The sequence below is a fragment of the Pinus tabuliformis genome, chromosome 8, assembly GCF_031772625.1.
Source record: "Pinus tabuliformis cultivar Carrire ecotype Pingquan chromosome 8, CPIR1, whole genome shotgun sequence".
NCBI lineage: Eukaryota > Viridiplantae > Streptophyta > Pinopsida > Pinales > Pinaceae > Pinus > Pinus tabuliformis.
Genome location: NC_142294.1, coordinates 41,962,581 through 41,985,017, shown reverse-complemented (window position 1 = coordinate 41,985,017; position 22,437 = coordinate 41,962,581). Strand labels below are relative to the sequence as shown.

The 22,437-nt window shown below is 35.3% G+C and overlaps 1 protein-coding gene across 1 annotated transcript; it reads right to left on the bottom strand.

Moving 5' to 3' along the window:
• Nucleotides 1-6,947: 6,947 nt before the first annotated feature.
• Nucleotides 6,948-8,746, bottom strand: LOC149234033 (putative methyl-CpG-binding domain protein 12). Its single transcript, XM_089461092.1, has 2 exons — nt 8,613-8,746; nt 6,948-8,460 (listed from the first exon to the last, which is right to left on the bottom strand). Exons 1-2 carry the CDS (start codon nt 8,655-8,657, stop codon nt 7,729-7,731), a joined length of 777 nt encoding a protein of 258 aa, XP_089317218.1. The 5' UTR covers nt 8,658-8,746; the 3' UTR covers nt 6,948-7,728.
• Nucleotides 8,747-22,437: the final 13,691 nt, after the last annotated feature.

Sequence of the window (22,437 nt, the reverse complement as noted above, 5' to 3'; positions counted from 1 at the left end):
CATAGGTCCACATGGGATTTATGAAGGGATGTCAGTCAGCGGGCATCAATTTTGGTATAAGAGCTAGCTCAACGCTCTGTAAGGATTGGTTTGGAAATTGAATTTTAAATCTCAGCATATGTATAATTTGCACAAAAGTGGATCAATACAGATGGGGATCAGACTACAAAGGACACTGAGATCAGAATGGAGAAAAAATGAATTCTCTGAGGAAGGTCTGGTAAGAATGTTTATTTTGATGATTTCACAGAAATTTGTTTTGAATGACTGAGAAACAAGGGATTGAAATTTCAAAAGAGAAGGTGCTTTCCTTTCAGGAAAATGAAAATTCCATGTAAGTTGATTGAATGATTGGTTTGATTTAAAAAGTAAATTGAAGTGAAAGGTTTTGAAATTAAAGTTAAATAGAAGAATGGTTTGTTATGGCATTGAAGTCCTTTAAATGATTTGAAGAATTTTGTGAAAACTGAGAATGATTGAGGATTGTTTAAAGTATTGTTGAAGGAAATGATATTGATGATTGAAAGAAAAGAGATTGGGTTTAATATGACTGAAAAAAAGAAGCACTACAAGGAATGAAATTTGGAATTTGTAGAAGCAAAACAAGATTTGCTTATAAACAGGGTATCGGAAGGAATTGATAGTGTTTGTCATGAATTGGTAAATATAATTGAAATTTAGATCTAATCTTAATTGATCTTGAGAGCTGAAGGGTCCAATATGAAAAGTAAAATGGGAAATAGTTGTTGGTTGTATGGAGTCCTTTGAATAGAAAGTCTAAATGAAATAGTAAACAGATGAATCATTTGGCACAGATTTAATTGATGGAATGGGAATTAGTTTTAAGACATCTTTGAAGGAAATATTGCAGGTTTGAAAGGTACTTTGATGTATCTTGAGATAAGATTGTGCAGGTCAGTAGAAGCAGTGGAATTATTGAAAGATAGAATGAATTGTACCAGTATCATAGCATATGAGCTATGTTAAAGAAGATAGAGCAAGAAGAACTCTTAGATAAGTAAAGGTGACAGTACCCGACAGTGAATGAAATCACTGAATGAAAGAAGGAAGTGAGCAATTGAAGATGCAGAGCCTAAAGCAAGGAGTGTTCAAGAGGAGATGAGAACAACTTCCAACTGTGGTTGGGTAGAAGTTGTTGAGGCAGCTCCACAATTGTGATTGTGGATAGGAGATAACAATTCCAGCAAGAGGAGCGTTTAGTAGAATTGTTAGTCAGTGAAAGGTTCGAGGAAAGAACCAATAGGTGCCAAAAGGTTAAACTCAGGAAAGTTTGGTGAGGCATGAAGGAGACTTGTTACAGGTGAAATGAAAAAGGCTAGTTGTAGCTCACTAGTGAACAATAAAAGTTCACCAGAGGAAGAAATGGAATTGACTATTGATAATCATGACAGGGGTACAGAGGAAAGTCAGAAACAAGGGAAAAAGAGCGTTGAAGCAGTTGGACTCAAAGGAATGAGTAAAGAAGGAACATAGAGTTCGCTGAGATGAAGATAGAACTCAGTGGTTTGAAGAAGCTGGTATTGAAAGGAATTAGAAAAAAATGGAAACAAGGATTTTATGTGGGAAAAAGAGTTAAATGGCCTGTCAGAGAATTGTTTGCTGAGAAATTAATACTCCGAACAGTTGAGGATGAAGGAGTAGAATACATCTGTGAACCAGAGAAAGGATCTCTCCTTGGGGAAGGAGACAGTGATGACAGTGACAAAGAACTAATCTATGCAGAGCAGAATGAGAGGAATGTGTTGGTAACATCTTCACAGAGAAGAGGATCTCATATTTTTGGGATTAACTATTTCTGTGAATGTAAAATTGCAGGTATGTAGCCTAATGAATTTGAACCTGTGTGTGAAAAGGTGAAAGAGGCAGAGGCAAGAAAACCACAAAAGGAGATACATAAAAACTTTCAAGACTTCAATTGGTGGAAGAAATTAAAAGGTATGAGTAAATGGTTGTGTCTTCTCTTAGTGAAAACTTATTGGATCTTATTTGAAGGAATTTTAGCATGGATAGAAGACCAATGGGAAATAGAAAAAAGAAAGGAAACAGATGCATTGCAGATTTGCGAAGTAAAGAGAAGGAAAGCTGACACAAAGAACTCAGTTGAATAAATTAAGTCAAGGAAATCTTTGAGAGATCAAATTATTATCATAGAAGAGGAGGAGACATTGTTATCTTATTTGGGTAAACCGAGTGTTGGAATAAGTTGTGTAGAACAGAAAGGTATTCTACAAACTTATGATGAAGTTGCCAAGCATAGTCAAGAAGTTGCAGTCCCAGAGGTTTTCTTTAATGAGGAAGAAGTCATAGATGTTGAGGAAGAATTTCTCAATAACTTAGTGAACTATCAAAATAGTTCAGAGAAGCATGAGGAGCTGATCACTGAGGCTTTCAAATGAAGAGCCTTGTATTTTTGAAATTGACATGTTGTGTATGTTTTCAAGTTTGACAGGTAATGAACAACAATTGGGCAATGTATTTATGCATGTTGATGAAGAAGTGAGATTACTGGAAGAGATGGCCGAAACAGAAAGATATTTTGAGCGTGTATTTAATAATTTTGAGAATGATGGTATTGACAGCGAAATTGTCATGATTAAAGACGCTGAAGATAAGCAAATGAAAGTTTGTGATGATAACCATAATGAAATATCTTCAGTAGAGAATAAAAATGAAAGTATTATAGAAATTGTGAAGGAATATATTATGACGTTGACAGATGCAGAAGTTCAGGAATTCTGTGATTTTAAAATGGATTATTTTTATGAATCTGTAAACCATGAAGAAGCTTTAGAAACCCAGAATTTTGTTTCTGTTGTAGGAGAAGATAAAACAACATCATTTTGTTGCAATGGTACAAGTATAGAGGATGAAAGGATACTTCACAATGATATGCTCCAAGAAATCCTACCTATTGAATTATAGTCTTGTGTCAGAACAAGGAACACTGTGTAATGCAGAGGAAAGTATTGGAATGAGAATTGAAGACAATTTCATAACTTATGCAGAAGGACAATATAAAGATTTGATGGCATAATTATCTATGAAGATTGAAAACTATAGTTATTTTGAATCTGACAATTGTGATGGAAACTCTGTTTTATACAGGAAGGTGGAGTCATATGCAAATGACATGCTTATTGAATATAAAGGAATTTGTATTTTTCTGGAAATGTTATTAGATGAACCTGATAACATAGAGGAAAGGATTATCTTTAATGATAATGGAAGGGAAACTGTAGAGTACAAACAACAGTTTGTAAATGAAAGGAGTGAAGTGGAATTGGACAGAAATTTCATAATTTCTATGGTAAGGGAGAATGTACAGCAGCAAATGTCAGTGGAGTTCAGTTAAGAACAAATTGTAAAGAGGAAGTTGAGAAATTGTGGAAGATGAAGTCAATGAAGAAGAGGGACAACAAGGAAGAGAAATTAACAAAAGGAATTTGTATCAGCAAGGAAAGATGACAACAACAAAGTAAGATTTGGAAACCTAGAGGAACAGAAGTGACAGTGGCAAAAGAATTGAATCAACAGCGTGATGAAAGTGATGACTAGTTACAAAGTAAAGTTTGGGATACTGGATGATCAGCAGAAGAAACACATGACCATGAGGTCATGAAAACTTTCAACTTTGGGAGTCTGATGCAGGAGCATTTAGACCTAGTCAGCAATGTGATGGAATGATCACACGCTGTGACTAATAAGGGGTTGGAAGATCAGAGATTAGTTAATTTTATTTATTTAAATGTGTGAGAGTGTTTATTTAGTGTCAAATATGAGAAAAGGGCATAGTGGCTGATTGATCCTCCCTGTGTGGAGATCAGGCCAAATAGTTAGATTTATTTGGTTTGAATAGGATATGAGGAATTTGAAAGCTTGATTTAGCATCTGTTTAGAAAAGAGTGGAGTTGAAGAGATTCTCTAGAAGAGAGTGAGAGATTTCTGGATCTAAACCAGAATTGGTTCATGAATCCACTTTTGTATAAATTGTGATCTTTTCGTATAATTCAAAGGTTGGATAGGTTGGAGAGGTCGAATAGATTAGCTAAAGTGTGGATAGAGGCTAGCAAGAGAACAGGGTCTTTTTATTGTTGTAATCGAGCCAGAGGGACGAGACTTTGCAACTCATTATTGAATAAAATATCAGTGTTTGTGAAGGTGTTGGTTCTATTAGAACCCTTCCTTTATCTCTGTATAACCACATGCGGATCAATCTAAGTGTTTTCTCTGTTTTTATGCCTGAAATTATAAATCGCAGCATTCAAAGCATAATTGGGGTCTTTAGTGTAAATAGCAGTGTTTGAGCCGCTTTAAACCCAGTCATTGATCTGAAGTATCACAGAGGATTCGTGTTAAAACACATAAATCCATTAATAGGAGATCGAGTCCAAGAGGAGGTTGGTGAAACAATGCATAGGATCCGTTGGATCTGGAAGATCAACGGCGTAGAAGACAAGAACGACAGTTATCACGTGGGTAAACTGCGGGGCGTTAATGCGTGAAAAAAGCAGTCCTACAACAAGAAATAGCATTTCGGGGCCACTCTAAGTGGTAAGTGGTAATATCACGAGTCCGCCCGATTCCATTAGCCACTTGACACGTAGCAGCGAGGAGAGAGGAAACCACTTTTCGGGCGGTTAATCCTCGTATTAGTTGTCCGGCCGTTATCGTTGTGAGGCGTTGGATCAAATGAGGTGAAGATCTATGGCGCAGGATCAACGATTGGTTTTGTTGATCAGATGCAACGTCAACCGTCGGATCGAGCGGAGGATCAACGGTCCTGATTTGATCATCGATCGGGGAATGCGAAGGACGGTGCAATGGAAAGGAGATACATTGAGCGCAGACTCGCTAATATTTATGAACACGGGTGTAAAATATTTGGAGTCCGACCTTATGTGTTTTAGGTCGGATTTCTCATGTGTTTGTGTATTTCCATGTATCGTGAAAACATAGTTGTCCCGGAGTTTTAAAAGGAAACGACATATGAAGAAGTGGACCCGACGAGATTTATGAATGCAAGTCTATGTATTTTGAAGTCCGATTTACGTGGTCAGAGTGGGGTTTCCCATGTATTCCTATGCATTCCGAATTTTGTATGGTTCGGGATTTTACGTGAATTACGCTTATAATAGCGCTTCCGATGCAAATGTGGCCTAGCTCATAGGTCCACATGGGATTTATGAAGGGATGTCAGTCAGCTGGCATCAGAAATGTTTTGGAGGAGAAGATCCAGGAGTTAATGGATTTGAGAATCAGGTTTATCTCTCCTAGATGTAAAATAAGTATATTTAACGCCTTTTGAAACATCGAGTGTGGTTTATCGTCCACAGTGGATGGTTTGAAATGCCTCCAATAAAATTATCTTATATGATTATTACCGATTTTTTTTCTCAGTTATCAATTATGAATCACAAAAGTCTAAATTCAAAAATTGAATTCCCAATGTATTAAGAACAAAAAATGTTGGTCAAAGACAAACTAATATGCAGTCAAAAGCAAAATTAAATACTTAATACCATAAACAAATATAATAAACTATATGTAAACCCATTTCACCCTATATGTAAACACATTTCAACCCACTTAACCTAGCTTTAAAAGCAATTTAACTAAAATTTTAGAAAAAAAACAGAACCCTTTTAGAAATCAATCACTAAGCTCAGCTATATCATTAATTTAATTTCTGTGTTTCATAAGAGAGTATTCTTTATTAATTTTTGGGTTTTATACAAAGCTATCTAAACATGTTAATTTCTAAAACTTGCAACTTTTAGATTTTTACAAGTTACTGTTTTGTTGGCTTTTTATTAATTTTTGGATTTTATATCAAGTAATCTAAATAAGTTATATTTTAAAGTTTTATATTTTTACAGGTTAAAAGTTTTGTTTAAAATTTCAAATGTTACATTTTGAATTTTTAGAGATCACCAATTTTGTTTGAAGTTGGCTAAAAATTTAGCAATATCACTAGAAGAGTAAATATCAATGTGATTAAGATAGCATAATTTGATGGAATTGCAAATTATTAATAATTAAAATTATATAGAAATTTTTTTCTAGATGAATTTATTTATACATTTAAAAATGTAATTTTAGCAATAAAAAATTATAATTTTATAAAAAATTATCGTATATTTATATGGAAAAAATAATTAATTTCATCTTAGTATCATTTTAATATATAATTTTTATGAGAAAGTACATAATTTCTATATATTAGGTTGTTTTTTTTTCCATTACATTTATATATCAAAAATATAAATTTTTCAAAATAACAAAAAAAAAAATATATATATATATATATATATATATATATATATATAACCAAAATACATAAATTGAAAAATTACATAATCAAATTCTATTTATTAGTTTTATAGTCAGTTTATTTAATTTTTATCCATGTCAATTAATTTAATTAATAATTGTCATTTAATCTAATTTAATTAGACCAATACAACCCATCAGGTACAGTTCAATTGGCTATCGCCTAATTATGAAGTAATATGAAGTGATATGTAAAGGATGAGATTCAGAGTTCAAATCCCCATGGGTTGGACCAACAAAAAATATTTAATTAGAGCAATACATTAGTGGTGGACCAGATATGTTAGATATCTCTGTAACATATACAAAATTCATAAAATAACACCCAAACACATTTGAAGCCCTGTGTCTACTGTGACAAACACTGAAAAAAATTGATGTCCCTTGCATAATGTTGTGTCTACTGTGACAAACACTGAAAAAGAATTGATGTCCCATGTATAATGTAAAAAAAAAAAAGCCAAAGGCCACAATTTCCCCTGAATCAAGGTCACTTTTTTTTCAAAAATTCTGATCATAGAAATGTTTGAAGTATTTTTTTTATGGTGGAAACAAATTTAGCACCATCAAAAACCCTTGAGCACCCAAAATCCTGAAGCTTGTCAATTATAATCCAGATTTCCCAAAATTGTAACTTCTTAGAGAAAGAAAAAGTCCCACTACATCCATGCTCACCCTCTCTTTTAACCAGCAAAAGGTTTGCAGTACACTATGAATCAGGGTCACTTTTTTTTCAAAAATTCTGACCATAAAAGTGTTTGAATCATTTTTTTTTATGGTGGAAACAAATTCAGCACTATCAAAAAACCTTGAGCACCCAAAATCCCGAAGCTTGTCAATTATAATCCAGATTTCCCAAAACTGTAACTTAGAGAAAGAAAAAGTTCCACTACATCCATGCTCACCCTCTCTTTTAAGCAGCAAAAAGTTTGCAGTACACTATGAATCAGGGTCACTTTTTTCAAAAATTCTGACCATAAAAGTGTTTGAATCATTTTTTTTATGGTGGAAACAAATTCAGCACTATCAAAAAAACCTTGAGCACCCAAAATCCCTAAGCTTGTCAATTATAATCCAAATTTCCCAAAACTGTAACTTAGAGAAAGAAAAAGTCCCACTACATTCATGCTCACCGTCTCTTTTAATCAGCAAAAGATTTGTAGTGTTACACTACAGTGTAGGTTTCCAACCTACAACGAATATACATTAACTGTACGTATAACATATTTATTATAGGCATTAAGGGTGACAGGTACTATCGATTTTGGCAAAAGGTGCTGATCAAGTCAGTATGATTTGATACAGAGATCTGAAACCCACAAGCAAGCAAGTGCTCTGTTGTAACTTTGATGACGAAGTCATATGCCCAGAAAGGTGCTAATTTTCCTCATGGGACGAGATTTTGGTTTTGGTATTCCGGCCAGTGTTGCCCTGGTTCTGAGCTTCTGAGGCCGTGCGTTTTCTGAGATAGCCGTGATGAAGTGGTCGGGGAATCTGATAATTGAACTGTGAAATGTTGACCCCTTCCTTGGCGTACTGAGGATCGTCTTCCAAGAATTTCTCAACCTCAACCTTGGACCTTAATTTCTTTCCGGATGGAGCAACATAGTACACATCTGCAAACCTGCAGGTGCTATCTCCTCTGAGGGAGAGCAACCGTTCCCATCCTGTGGGAGGGCGAGGTATATTTGGTTTGTCCATTATCCACAGACGACTGATATCTGGTGAGAGGTCAGTTGGGTCATCACAGGAAGCATTCGGGCGCCACGTAGAGGCTTTATTACACACCCAAGGATTTTCAGAAGCGCAATGCCGAATGGCTTCATATTGTTCCTTGCTTGGGATGAATCTCCATTTTAAGCATTTCACGCATTGGACGGCATACGCCCCAACAGTGGGAAAAACCCTTGAAGAAGGTGAAGAATCCTTATTCTTTGAACTGGATCTCGCCAGTTTATTCTGGGATGACAATGCAGCTAAAGTTCCCGGCCTCTCGCCCTCATCATTCATCCATTTATCATTTTCCAGATAGTTTGCGGTTTCTTTGGGAGCAGTTACAACACCATTCAATGGCACACTACTATTCTCCAAAGCTTTCTCAGGTGCACACTGTATGCCAGAAAATAAAAGGCTTCATTCTAACCCTAACAAAAGCTACAATATCTTTGAGCTATAAAGCAAAGAAATTGTAAATAAAAATGCGAGCCGAGAAATCATCAAGAAAAGAAATTGTAAATACAAAGGGTTCGTATCAGTATTACCTCTACGAGAGAGATTTCTCCCTCTGTGGATTGTGGTTCTTCCATGGTTTTCGTTTCTTGCTGCTACTTCTGATCTCACAGAAATATCTTGAACCTTCACGTCGTCCTCGCCTCCTGCCCTGACATGTATATATAGCATGCATCAATATTATTGTACCTTGAATGTTATAAAATATTGAAAAGGGTAGGGCTTGTAGGGCTTAGATGTGGATATACCTTGGGAACCATGCCAGCAAGCAGGGGATGGATGCATTCAGGTACGGTGAGTACAATATACATGTGAAGGAGTACATGCGCGTGTGTACACGCAGTCTTCAAGAGTACTTTTTGTGGTAAAAGATTGTTCTCAATGCTTATTAGGAGCACGTCATTGGTTCAAGTTAATTCGGTAGTACCATGGAGACCTCCACTTTCCCGCCGGTATTTTCGCAAAATCTAGATAAACTCGACTTTATTAATGTAAAATTCCTTGCATTAATTAAGAAGAAAAAAATTAGTTAATTTGGTAGTAGTTTGTGAATGGGTTGTTATATGTCTTTGAAATAGGTTATTTGTTAAATTTAAATGGAATTGTTTATCGAAAGTATAAATTCATTTAGATGGTAGATTTCTCACTAGAATTTTATTAAAAAAAAACTTCAGATTGTTGGAATGTTTGAATTGTTTTTTCATGGTTGAAATGGATTTAGTATTATCAAAAACTTTTGAAGCAACCAAAATCTTGAAATTTGACAATCATAATCTAGATTTTAAAAATTTAATTGGGATTTTGTCATAATCTTGTCAGAATTTTCATTATTTTCCGGCCTAATTTGTTGCGTCTTTAGACTACACTAATCTAAAATGGTGTCTTGCCGGAATTTCCATTATTTTACGGGCTAATTTGTGGCGTCTTAAGACTACACTGATCTAAATGGTGTTGTTTATCGAGGCCACAAACTTGCGATAGGTTTCTTGCCAAAATCCCGTAAAAAAAATTCAAAAAATCATAATCTTGCAGTGTTTCAAAAATTGGTAGTGGTTCCTATTCAATATTTTCTTGGAATGTGTCTTTTTGCTAAAGTTAAATTGGTATTCGTTGAAATTGGTTATTATATTTATTAAGTAAACTTGTTATCCAATATACTCGGCATTAATGATGTTGCAATACTTCTTTGCAATTCAAATCTCATTCTTGTATAATTTTTTTGAAGATATAATGTTTTTTTCAAAGTTTAAAGTTATTATGTCATTGCCTAAGCAATGACATATACCATTTAGTTTATGTATTAGTTTTGGTCACTGTACAAAATATGTCATTGAGTTTCTAATGTAGACATTGGGGTTTTGGTTTCCCAAGGTGGTGATGTATGTCCGCCACCACCACCGGTGATCCAAAGCCCAAGGTGATGTGTCACATGTCCTGCAAAACATTAAACATACAATCGAGAAATAGTCGTACAAAAACCTCACGATAAATGTTAGGGATAAATGCACAAAGCATTAACGTTATGGTTTGAGTTGCAGTGTAATGGTTCTCGGTACTACAGTGTAATGGTTGCAGTAATGGCCATAGAGAATCACATAACCTATGCATGTTTGCCATATGTTTTTCATAGATTCATAGTACCAGGTTATAAATGTATCACAGTGCTACACAGGGAAAGCTATGTTAATTTGGGAGTTGTCGTGCCAATGCATTATGTGTCTGGAGTTGAGGGCAATCATTGCACTGTTTTTGGGTCGTGTATCTGGAGTTGGGGCCATCATCTATCTTCAGTTGAGGCGCATTGTTGTATTGTTGTTGGGGCGGTAAGTTTGAATATGTTTGTCTCATTCCGACAACTTTATTAAAAAAATGTTTCAGACATTGTGATTTAGGGTAATATCTTGTGTCTTCTAGTTGTTCGAACTTGGAATTGTTAGCTTTGCATTTCTGTCTACATTATTAGCTTGACATTTGCTTTGAACATTGTGATTTAGGGCAATGTCCCTGTGTCTTCTAGTTGTTCGAAGTTCAAATTGTTGGCTTTGCATTTCTAAGGTGTTTTCACAACCATACGTTCAAGGTCGACAACTTCAAGTAACACATATCTCCATAAGGCGGAGGGACTGCAACTGTTATGGTGTCGACAGAACCCCAAAAGCCTGCTTGTTCTCCTTCCAATTTGTGTAGAAGGTCTACAACCTTTTACATAACATATCTAGGTTGGAGCATTCCCATTCCTGGATTCTGCCATGTTTTCAACCAAATCCCTAACACATAAATAGTTTTGACTCCCCTAGGCTTTGAAGCGAGGATTTTGAGAACCTTTGACGACATGGATTTCTATGGATATATGAACTGCCAATGGAATATAATTTATGGGTTGGCAGAGGAATAAATTTTGAAATGATCGAGGAGGATATTGGTGGCCAACCACCTATTCCACCTAGACCTCCAGCTAGTTTCATCAATTTCCTTGATTATAGCAACATTTACTATTTTTAGTAGTTTTTTTATTCTTGGACTTCCAGAGCTGTTTTGACCCCCTAAACGATGTTTTTCTGAGGTCCGCAGCAGTCCGTAGTCATAGGCAAGGGCCTGATGCGAATCCTGTAGTAATCGGAGATATCTTTCCAACGAGGTATTGTACATGCCAAACGAAGATCATATGACCTATGACTCGGGGTAGTCGGCTGCCCAACGAGGCCCACAAACTCTTGGCGTTCCATCTCCTAGAATTAGAGTTTGGGTTGTTTAGGGTTTTTCCTTGTTGTTCAATAATAAAAACGCCCCTGAGCCTCATTGTAACACATTTCAGAGGCATGTAACCGCTACATCTCTTCTCAATGATAAGCTACCATCGTCCGAGTTAGTTTATTTCCATTTTGTATGTAAGCATATTTCAATGCTGTGATATTAATAAAATGAATTTTTATTTCTGTTGCATCTATGTGTTTATGTTTGTATATGTATTCGATTGCATTTTTGTATAAGTCGAGATCATTGGTATCAGAGCAGTCCACTATTTCTCTATTTTTTTTTTGCATATCCCCAATGAGTTCAGGGTATAAGGAGTTAGGGCTCAAACTGGTTGAACCTTTGCAAGACCAGCCCTGCAAACCCCGACGATCTCCCATGGCGGAAGAAAATAAAGATGAGGGAGCAGGAGATCCTTTCAAAATATTTATCGAAGAAGCCCTCGAGCGACAAAGGAATGCCATGATCAATAACTTTTCCCAGATCCTTCAGTAGCTACCCACAAGCGACGCATCTTCATCCAACATCCACTCTAGAGCCGTCACTCCCTTTAAGGTACAAGTCAACTTTGACATTCTCATATTTTAAGGCAGGATAGATGTAGACATTGTAGATAGATGGTAAAGTCTGTTGGAAGGATATTTTATGGTTCATGACTTTTCCAATCGCGAAAATATCACTTTTTCACTTCTCAAAGCCGCCCCCCATGTCAAGGACTGGAGGGAAACCTACTGTGAACAGAAGGATGAGAGGGAACCCTCATTATTTTTAGTTGCACCCACTTGGAATTCTTTCTGAGACACCATTAAGGAACAATATTACCCTGTCGGGAGCTATGAAGATAAATACATAAAGTGGCCCAACTTGCGGCAGGGAAGGTACCAAGACGTGTTGGAGTTCACAAATATTTTTCATACCCTTCCCACAAAGTTGGGTATCAAGGATTCTGAGTGGCATTTGATACTCAAGTATCGCAACTGTCTACACAAGTACATCCAGGATGAGATGGATTTCTTGGACATTTCCTAGCATAGCATCGCCTAACGATACACTGTCAAGATCGAGCAAAAATTTAAACAAAAGAAGCGAAACTTTGGATCTGTGACTCTGAAGTAAGGGAAAGGTGCCCCCAAATCACAAAGCTAAGGCGGGGCGACCCACAAAAACCTGTTGAAGTCGCCAGCAAAAAACAACACCACAAGGACAAAGAAAGACATAGGGAAATGGTGTGAGTTCCATAAGATCCCCACTCACAACATAAGTGAGTGTCGAGTCAAGCAGTCACTGGTGGTCGAGCTGAAGGCTTCTGAATCAGAGGCATGTTCCAACTCCAAGTCATAACCCGAAAAAGGGAATGACAAAGGGAAGATAATTATTGATGCGGAACCTAATGCCATCGTTACCACCACCAAGATCCAAAAGATTGAGCTCGAAGATCCACAGGAAGGGGAGAAACTCTTCCACTCACAAATGTAGGTGAAGGGTTCTCCATTGCAATTCATTGTCGACAATGGAAGCCAAAAGAGTCTCATTTCAGCAGAAGTTATGAAGAGATTGGGCCTACTGACCACACCACACCCGCAATCGTACACTATCGGGTGGCTTCACCAAGGAAAATATCTCTGCATCAACCAACAACGTCACCTTCCCTACAATATCAAGACCTTCACAAATGAGGTATTGTGTGATGTTGCTCCTTTTGAAGTTTGTGATGTATTATTAGGCCAACCATACTTGTTGAAGCGTCATGTTGTGTATGAGTCTAGGCCTCACACTGTTATTATTTCTTTGAGAATTAAGTTATACATGATACTGGAGGTAGTACCACTTACCGCCATCTCTTTGATATTTGCGAAGCAATGAAGTAAGATCATTTCCCAAACCGAGAAATTTATCTTCCTTATGATGCACCCTCAGGGCATAAGAAGATTGTGGCCACATCCACAGCCTCCAGATAGGGCTCCTTTGCATGGCAATAGTAGATGGACAAGGTCATGGAGTACAGGGACATATTCACCTCACTCACAGGGGTACTCGTACACTGTCAGGTCAAGCACTCCATCGATCTGACCCTGGGCGCCACTATCCAATAGGTCGATCAATCATTGTTATGTTCTGGAGAATGATGAAATCAAGAGGTAGATTCAAGAGATGTTGTAGAAAGGGCACATCAGGCCAAACTCATCACCCTACGGGAGCCCAATCGTGTTGTTACAGAGGAAGGACGAGACCTAGAGATTATGTATTGATTATCGGGTGCTGAATAAGATCATTGTCCGAAATAGGTATCCAATCCCACAGATTGATGACTTTCTGGATTAGCTCGAGGGGGCAAAATATTTTAGCAAGATTGAATTGAAGTTCGGTTATCACCAGGTACCAATCAAACCTTCTGATATGTTGAACATTTCTTTCAAATCCAAGAAGGGTCTTTTTGAATGGTTGTTCATGCTTTTCAGGTTGACGAATGCAACTGCAACCTTCATGAGGATGATGGACGACATCTTATGGCCCTTCACAAACTATTTCATGGTAGTGTATTTGGATGACATCCTGATCTTCAACCAGAGTTGGCAAGAACACCTCCACCATATTCAATAGGTCCTCCAAACCCTACGACAACACAAATTGTGTGCCAATTTAGAGAAATGCACTTTTGGTATGACCCAGGTTCAATATTGATCCGGATTTAAACAGGAACGCAACAGATTATAGATATAACCATACATATAGAGATGAAACAGAAATAATACTTCATTTCATTACTGTAAAATGCTAAAATATGCTTACAAACAGAAATGGAAATAAACTAGCTAGGGCGATGGTAGCTTATCTCTGAGAAGAGATGTAGCGGCTACATGCTTCTGAACTGTGTTACAATGAGGCTCGAAGGCCTATTTATTGTTGAGAAACAATGGAAAACCCTAAACATCCAAAAACCTAACCCTAGAAGACGAAACGCAAAATTGTGGGGTCTGTTTGGGTAAAATGGTACATCAACTTCCCGGGGTCGTAAATTTGGCATACGATCTCCGTTTGATGCGCACAATATCTTGTTAGAAAGATCTATTCGAGAAATACAACTTCGGGAGGAGCAACATCAGCCCATGGAACCATGTTGCTCCCGATTTTCCCAAAAAACATTGTTTAGGGCCTCAAAATGGCTTCGGCAGTTCAGGACCCAAAAAACTGCTAAAAATAGTAAACTGTGCTACAATTAAGGAAACTGAAAAGCTGAAAGAAACAATGGTGGGGGTCCAAGTGGACTTGGTGGGTGGCCACCAATATCCACCTGGATCAAATATCTGGGGTACATCATTGACGAGTGGGGTGTGTATGTGGACCCAACCAAGATACAAGTTATTCGGGATTGGCCAACCCCAACCACTCTAATAGAGCTCCACAACTTTCTGGGTCTTGTCAATTTCTACGTAGGTTCGTGTTGGGGTTCTCTCATATCACTTGGCTTTTATATAGATACCGATCAAACAAGAAAATTATGTAGTACTCGTTTTTTTGAGGTAGCAAAAAATCACTTGATTTTAAAAAATGGTGATTCAAAATACATTTTTTTTGGAGCATATTTTTGGCACTTTAAATTTTTTAATGTATCAAATATAAACAATTTTTTTAAATCTTAGTGATTTTCATGTTGATTTTGAAAAGTGTTGATGCAACATCAACACATTGTTTTAGGGGCTTATTTTTTACACTTTAATTTTTTTTATGTATAAGTGTGAACACTTTTTTTTTATTAGTGATTTTCATCTTGATTTTGAAAAGTGCTGATAAACATCAACCATATTTGTTTAGAGGGTTTATTTTTTACACTTTAAATTTTCTAATGTATTAAGTGTGGATAATTTTTTTTAAATGTTGGTAAAAAAAAACAAAAACAAAACAAAACATGACAAAAAAATCAAATATAAAAAAATATATGAAAAAAAAAAAACTATAAAAATGTAAAAAAAACCAAAATTAACTTGTAAAAATAAAAAATAAAAATGAATAAAAAATTAACGGAGAAAAAAACAATAAAATATCAAAAATAAATAAATAAATGATTTAATATATATATATATATATATATATATATATATATATATAATTTAAAGAAAAACAAATTAAATAAAATAATAATAATAATTATGAAACCATTTTTTTAAATGAAAAAAGCAAATAAAAAATAAAAACTTATTTATTATTATTTTTTTAATAATTACCAAAAAAGAATTAAAAAAATGTTGAGAAAAATATATATTTAAAATTTAAAAATCAATGAAAATGAAAAATTAAAAAATATTTAATTTAAATAAACAAAAATAAAATAAAATGACACTTTAGGATTTGATTTGATTTTTTACTTTTTTATTTTTTAAATTAAAATTATAAAAATCTAAAAATAACATAAATTAAATAAAAATAAAAAATAATTAAAATGACATAATTTATTTATTTATTTTGAATTTTTTTTTAATTTTGATTTTGTTTTTTTGTGATTATTTAACTTTTTTTTTAAAATGATGTTTTTATTTAAGTAAAGTTTTTCGGCAGAAATCACATAAAAGAAATTTTTGGCCTACGCGTTTCGAACCACCAAGCGTGGTTCATCATCAAGACCACACTTGTTGGTTCGAAACGCATCGACAAAAAAAATTCTCTTATGTGATTTCTACCAAAAGACTTTGCTTAGTTCCTTATGGATTAAATAAGCCTGAATACATAAGTTTTTATTTTTTATTTTTACTTTTAACTCAAAAAAATGTGTTTTTTTTTTAATATATATATTTTTAATTTTTTTTGTTTCGTAATTAATTAATTTTTTATTTATTTAAATTTTTCATTTTTACAAGTTAATTTTGATTTTTTTTTACATTTTTATTTTTGTCATGAATTGTCTACTGGCAGGTTGGGCCTCGGGGTGGATGATTATTATTATTATTATTTTAATGTTTTATTTTATTTTTGTAATTTTCTTTATTTTCTAATTTTTTTTAGATGTTTTGGTTAATTTTTTTTACATTTTATAGTTCTTTTTTAATAACATTTCTATATAATTTTTATATTTGATTTTTTTTTGGTCATGCTTTGAATGTTTTATTACTTGTTATTATTATTTTTGTTATATTTTATTACTTGTTATTATTATTATTATTTTTCAATTTTTGTTTTCTTTTGTATTTTTGTGTTTGTTTTATTGTTTTCTTTTCAATATTTGAATTTTTTCATTGCTATATATATATATATATATGACTTTTTTGTCATGTTTTTTTTTTGTTTTATTACTTGTTATTATTTTTTAATTTTTTTTCTCTCAATATTTGAATTTTTGTTTTGTTTTGTATTTTTGTGTTTTTTTTATTGTTTTTTCAATATTTGATTGATTGATTTATTTATTTATTTTTGATGTATTTTTCATATATATATATATAGAGATATATATATGTTATTTTTTGTAGAGTCCATGTCGATTCTTGTTGATTCTTGTCTAGCAACTCGATCCCATTATGTGTAATTCGATAATTGACTTTAAATTTTTCATTATAATGAATAGAGTCTGTCCCACAATGTGTTAATTTTATAGTTGGTCTTTAAGTTTTCATTACAATGGGTTGAGTTCACCTACACTGCGTGTCAATTTGATAGTCGATTTTTTTTTTTTTTTGCAATGTATTGAGTTGTCTTATGCTAAGATTTTAAAATCGCTATACATTTAACATTTAAAAAGGATAACTCTTGGCACAATAACTCTTTCATTCAGTTGTTCATTTTTAATTTTTTTTTTTGTCATAGAATTTTTCCATAATGTTATGCTTGATTTATTTTGAAAACTTTTGATTGTTTTGTAGTCATAATCTTTGGTTTTAATTCCATAGTTGAAAAATTGTCAAGATTTTAATGTTTTTTTAAGTCATGATATTTTATCTTCAATGCTATGGTTGAAACAGTGATAAGTATTTTTTCTTAGCACTATGCTTGAAAATTGTTGGAATTTTAAGGTTTTTCAAAGAAGTGATATTTTATATTTAATGTCATGCTTAAAAATCATTGGAATTTTGGCTTTTCAAAGACGTGATATTTTATTTTTAATGTCATGCTTGAAAATTGTTGGAAATTTAAAGTTTTTCAGAGTCATGCTATTTTATTTTTAACGTCATTATTAAAAAAAATTGAAAATATACCCTAAAAAAAAGAAGAAAAAAAAGAAGAGGTTATTATGACATCAACACTTTTTTACTTCAAGGTGTTTTTTGCACCAAACAGAATGGTTTTTATTGTTTTTTACTGTTATTTTTAAAAAATATTGAAAATTTACTCTGAAAAAAATGGTGATGCATAATCAACACTTTCTATTTTTGGGTTGTTTTTCATGTCTTTTTGGGGTTTTTGGGCTCAAGTACTAGCTTTGAGGTAATAGTTCTCATTTGATCGGTAACTGTGTTCTTTGAGTTGAGTCACTAAGGGTGGAGCGAAAGCAAAGTTTTTTTCGTCTAAATCCCAACAAAAGCGTTTGTTGAGTTGAAGCATCACCTCTGCTTTGCACTAGTGCTCACATTACCAGACCTGCAACAATTGTTTGACATTGAGACAAATGCCTTTGGCTATGCTATTGTTGCAATTCTTACTCAGTAGGGGCACTCAGTGGCATATCACAGTGAGACACTTTCAGACACAGTTTGAAAGTATCCCACCTATGACAAAGAGATGTATTCCATTGTAAAAGTCTGCCAACAAAGGAAGCATTATATTATGGGGAAGGAAACGGTCATCCACACAGACCATCGGCCTCTACAGTTCATACAGACACAAGGAAAGTTGCAGAATAATCGCCATCAGAAATGATCCGCATACCCGCAACAAGTCCATTTAAAAATTAAGTATAAGAATCGCAACACCAATAATGTTGCAGACTGCCTCAGCTGACCACCGGTCATGGCGCTGACCATTGTGCTCGACTCTTGTGGACACGAGACTTCAGGGTGGTTGCATCTTTACAAGAGAGATCCAGAATTCGACAACACATACCAGATGCTCCTAGAAGACAAACAATTTCTTGATTTTCACCTCTAGGGTGCATTGTTATGCCACTTGGGACACCTTTGTGTTCCTTCAAACGAGCATGCCAAGATGATTTGGGAGGTGCACTATAATCGGGTCACTAGACATTTCAGAATAGAGAAAATAGTGGCAGTGTTGCTGAAGTATTTTTATTGGTCGAAACTTCGACAAGATATTGGAAAGTACATCAGATCCTGCATTGTCTACGTCATTGCCAAACCGACCATCAAGAATCAAAGCCTATATACTCCTCTACCTACTCCTAGTTGGTTGTGGGAATCCATCTCCATGGATTACATGTCGAGCCTTCCTTCTACTAAGCATGGTAATGATTGCGTTTTCATGGTCGTCGATAGATTCTCTAAGATGGCTATTATGACGGCCTACAAGAAGAGTATCACAACAGAAGCCACTGCTAAGATATTCTTTGAACGGGTGTGGGTGCACTTTGGGATCCCAAAATCCATTTTTTTTCCAGTTTAACATTTTGTTAGTTCAATTTTGGAATTATCTCTCTATCCTCTCTCTCTATCTCATACTCTTGGACGCTTAAGAGTATTCTTGGAGCACTCTAGCATTGGAGGAAAGAAGGCAAATGAAGGACAAGAAAGCAAGAGGAAGCAAGGATAAAGAAAGGAAGAGCAGGATTTGAGCGGCTACAATGGGATTACTTGTAAGTATTGAGTTGCATGTATGATTTCCTTGCTAGTTTTTGCATGCATGATACATACATGTGTGTTTTTAGTTCTCTTTTTTTCATTGACATGGGTCTTGCTAGTTGTGATAGTGGTTTTTAGCCTTGCCTTACCATTTCGGGATATCCATGGTGTTATGGGGTTCTCTTGTTTGGTTAAGCTAGATTGTCGAATGGATTTGAAGTTGAGTGGGGTGGTCTCAAGATTAATCAGAAGGCATAGGAACCCCTTGGTGGGATATACGGTAAAACCTGGTTGTGAATACCCTTGATTAGGCCAAGGAATCCCTTGACCGATAATGGAAGGATACATAGTATATCCCAAAGGGTGGTGACCTCGTAGGCCTAGGATCCCTTGACCGGTAATGGTGGGATACGCGGTGAAGCCGAGAGGTGGACACAGACAAATTCCTCATAGTTTAGGTGGAGAAATCTAGAGGCATCCATGCTTGTTTAGGGCCTAGTGATCTGGTGGGATTTCAGTAAAGCTTGAGAGACCTTGATTGGTTTTGTTGTGAGTCCCACATTCATGCTTGGAATATGGCATGGGGGTGATTGGCCGAAAGAAAGATTTGGTTCATCCCAATCTATGGTCAAATGGTTCGTGGAAGTCCCTGAATTGGTTGTCTTATGCATACATTAATGAGCATTCATTTTCCTTTGGTATTTCATGTGTAAATGTATTGGTTAATATGAGGTTTTTATGGTTGTTCTACTCTTGTTATTTTATTGGTTATATGCTAGTTATAAGCGTGGTTCATGACAAACTTTGGTCATGACTCTCATCATGATTTGATTAGTACAAGAAATGTCAATGAATATATTACCTAATAGATGATAATGTAGCTATTGTGATAAGGCATCAATTCTTATTGATGATTCTCAGATAAGTATGAGACCCCTATGCTCATATATGTGGTTATGACCTTTAGATTACATGTTTGTAATATGATTGACGAAATTCCTATCATGGCTAGTAGGGGTCAAGTCAAGTCCTTGTATCAATGTTTGCATTAGTAGTTTTAATTCGTTGTTATTTATCATTTCTGGAAGTTTCATCAAGTTCTAGGCGGAGGCCTGAGACCTAACCCTAAAAAAGTGTCATAGAAGCTAAGGTCGCTGGATCAAAACTGCCTGAAAAAGGCCACAGTTGCGTACATGCCTTGTTTTGGGAGCGACTAGAGGGTCTCAGTCACATGCATGGCTTGTCATGGAAGCGGCTGGGGGTCTAGCTTAGCAAAATGACAAGTTGTCTCAAGGGTTGGTTGTCTCCTAAAGGTTCTATAGCTCCTTAGAAAGGTCAGATTCAGTTTGTTTTGTCAGTTCCACTTCCTTCACTATACATGGGGAGTTGAATCACATCATAGTAACTCTTCATCACATGATTACTCCAGTGGACTGATTAGCTTGGGTAAATGTGGGAGGAGGGTGTCACAGAGTGGTATCGGAGCATGGTTCACCATTTGGACTGGATGGGTGAAATTTGTTTGATATGCATGCATATCAGTTGCATATGTGTTCATTATTATTGTGTTCTATATGTTTTTTATGTATGCATGGAAGTGGTCGTTGCTGCAATTGTGTCGTCATGTGGGAGTTGGTGTTGTTGTTGGATATGGTATGTCGATTATGCACTTGTTATGCATGTCAGTGTCTATACATCATTATGCATACATTGACATTGTTATAGTTGTCGTGCATGAGGTCATGGTATGTGGTTGGTATAGTCATGCATGATAACTAGATAATGGTTGAAATGATGTTTATGTACTAATATGATTATGTTTATACATGTATTGCACTAATCTGGTTGATCTTGCAGACGAGATATCCTCCCCTGAACTATACTGAGGTATGTTGATTATGTTATGTTTTGATTTAAGTTGACATGATATATTTGAAGGAAAAAGATCAAAGATGATTAGCAAGATGGTAGACTACAGTTCACGAGACTCTCCCTATGGATTAGATGAGCATCATGGTGGTGGGCACTCTTCTGCTTAGTAGACACATTGAAAAGTTTGAACGAAGAAATAAGAAGTTGCAAAGAAGATAATGATAGAATCATTCAGACACATTGAGAAGTTTGAAGGGAGAAATAAGAAGTTGCAAAGAAGATAATAACAAAATCATTCAGACACATGAGAAACAAGTAGAGGTTAATGCGGTTATCCTTCAGAGTTTTTCAAATTTGCAAATATAGGAACCGCATAGGATCAACCATGGGCAAGAGGATATGACTAATGGGGCATATAGAAGTAGGTCTTATGGTAGACACAGGTTGGATAAGGATGAAATGATTAGAGATGGCAGGTTCTTAGATACATTGGATAGGAGAGGTCATGGACACGAGTTCTGTTCTAGTTCGCGTTCTGACAGGTACCATGGTCATCATCGTTATCATCCTTACAAGAGGAGTGACAGGGGATATTTTCTAGGCAAGTTCAAGAAAGAAAATACATCTACCTTTGATGGGGATTTGAAGAAGCGAGAGGATGAAGATGAATGGCTACTCGATATGGAGAAGTTCTTTGAGCTGCATGATTACACAGAAAATATGAAGGCCATAATAGCTATATTCAACCTCAAAGGGAAAGAAGACATCTGGTGGGAAGATGTGAAGCGGGTTAGAGACATTAGGATAAAGGAGTTGAGTTGGCATGAATTCAAGAGACTTTTCAAGAATAAATATTTGTCGGAGAGGTACTATGATAGTAAAGCTAAGGAATTCTATCAACTAAATATGGGGTCGATGACGGATGAGGAGTATACAACTAAGTTCCTGGAGTTGTTGAGGTATATACTATATCTTAAGGATGAAAAAGCTAAAGTTCAGAGATTTTTAAATGGATTTCCATTAGCATTTAGAGATCATATTGAGTATGATGAGCCTCGGTCACTTGAAGAAGTCATTGAAAAATTGAAGCACTGTTATGAATAATCAAAGCATAAGACATATATCAGCAATGTTGGAAAGGGAAAGACAAAGCTAAAGATAAATGGTAACCGAAGCGAACAAGACATCAAAATGCAGGAGAGAAAGAAAATGTTGCACCTTACAAGAAGTTTAATTGGTCACAATATAGAGGGTAGCAGAATAAAGGTGACAATAAGGGACAATTACAGTGTTGGATATGTGGCAAGGAGAATCTCAAGAGGGATTGTCCACAAAATCAGGGTGGTAGACCTCATATTTATAGTGCACAAGACGTGTAGACAGTTGAGGATTTTGGGCAGAGCATTCCACGGATCTATGCAACATTGAATAATAGGCGGACAGATTACTAGACATCTATTATCGAGATGGATGGTAAGGTTTGTGATCAAGTTGGTTTTATGTTAATTGACCC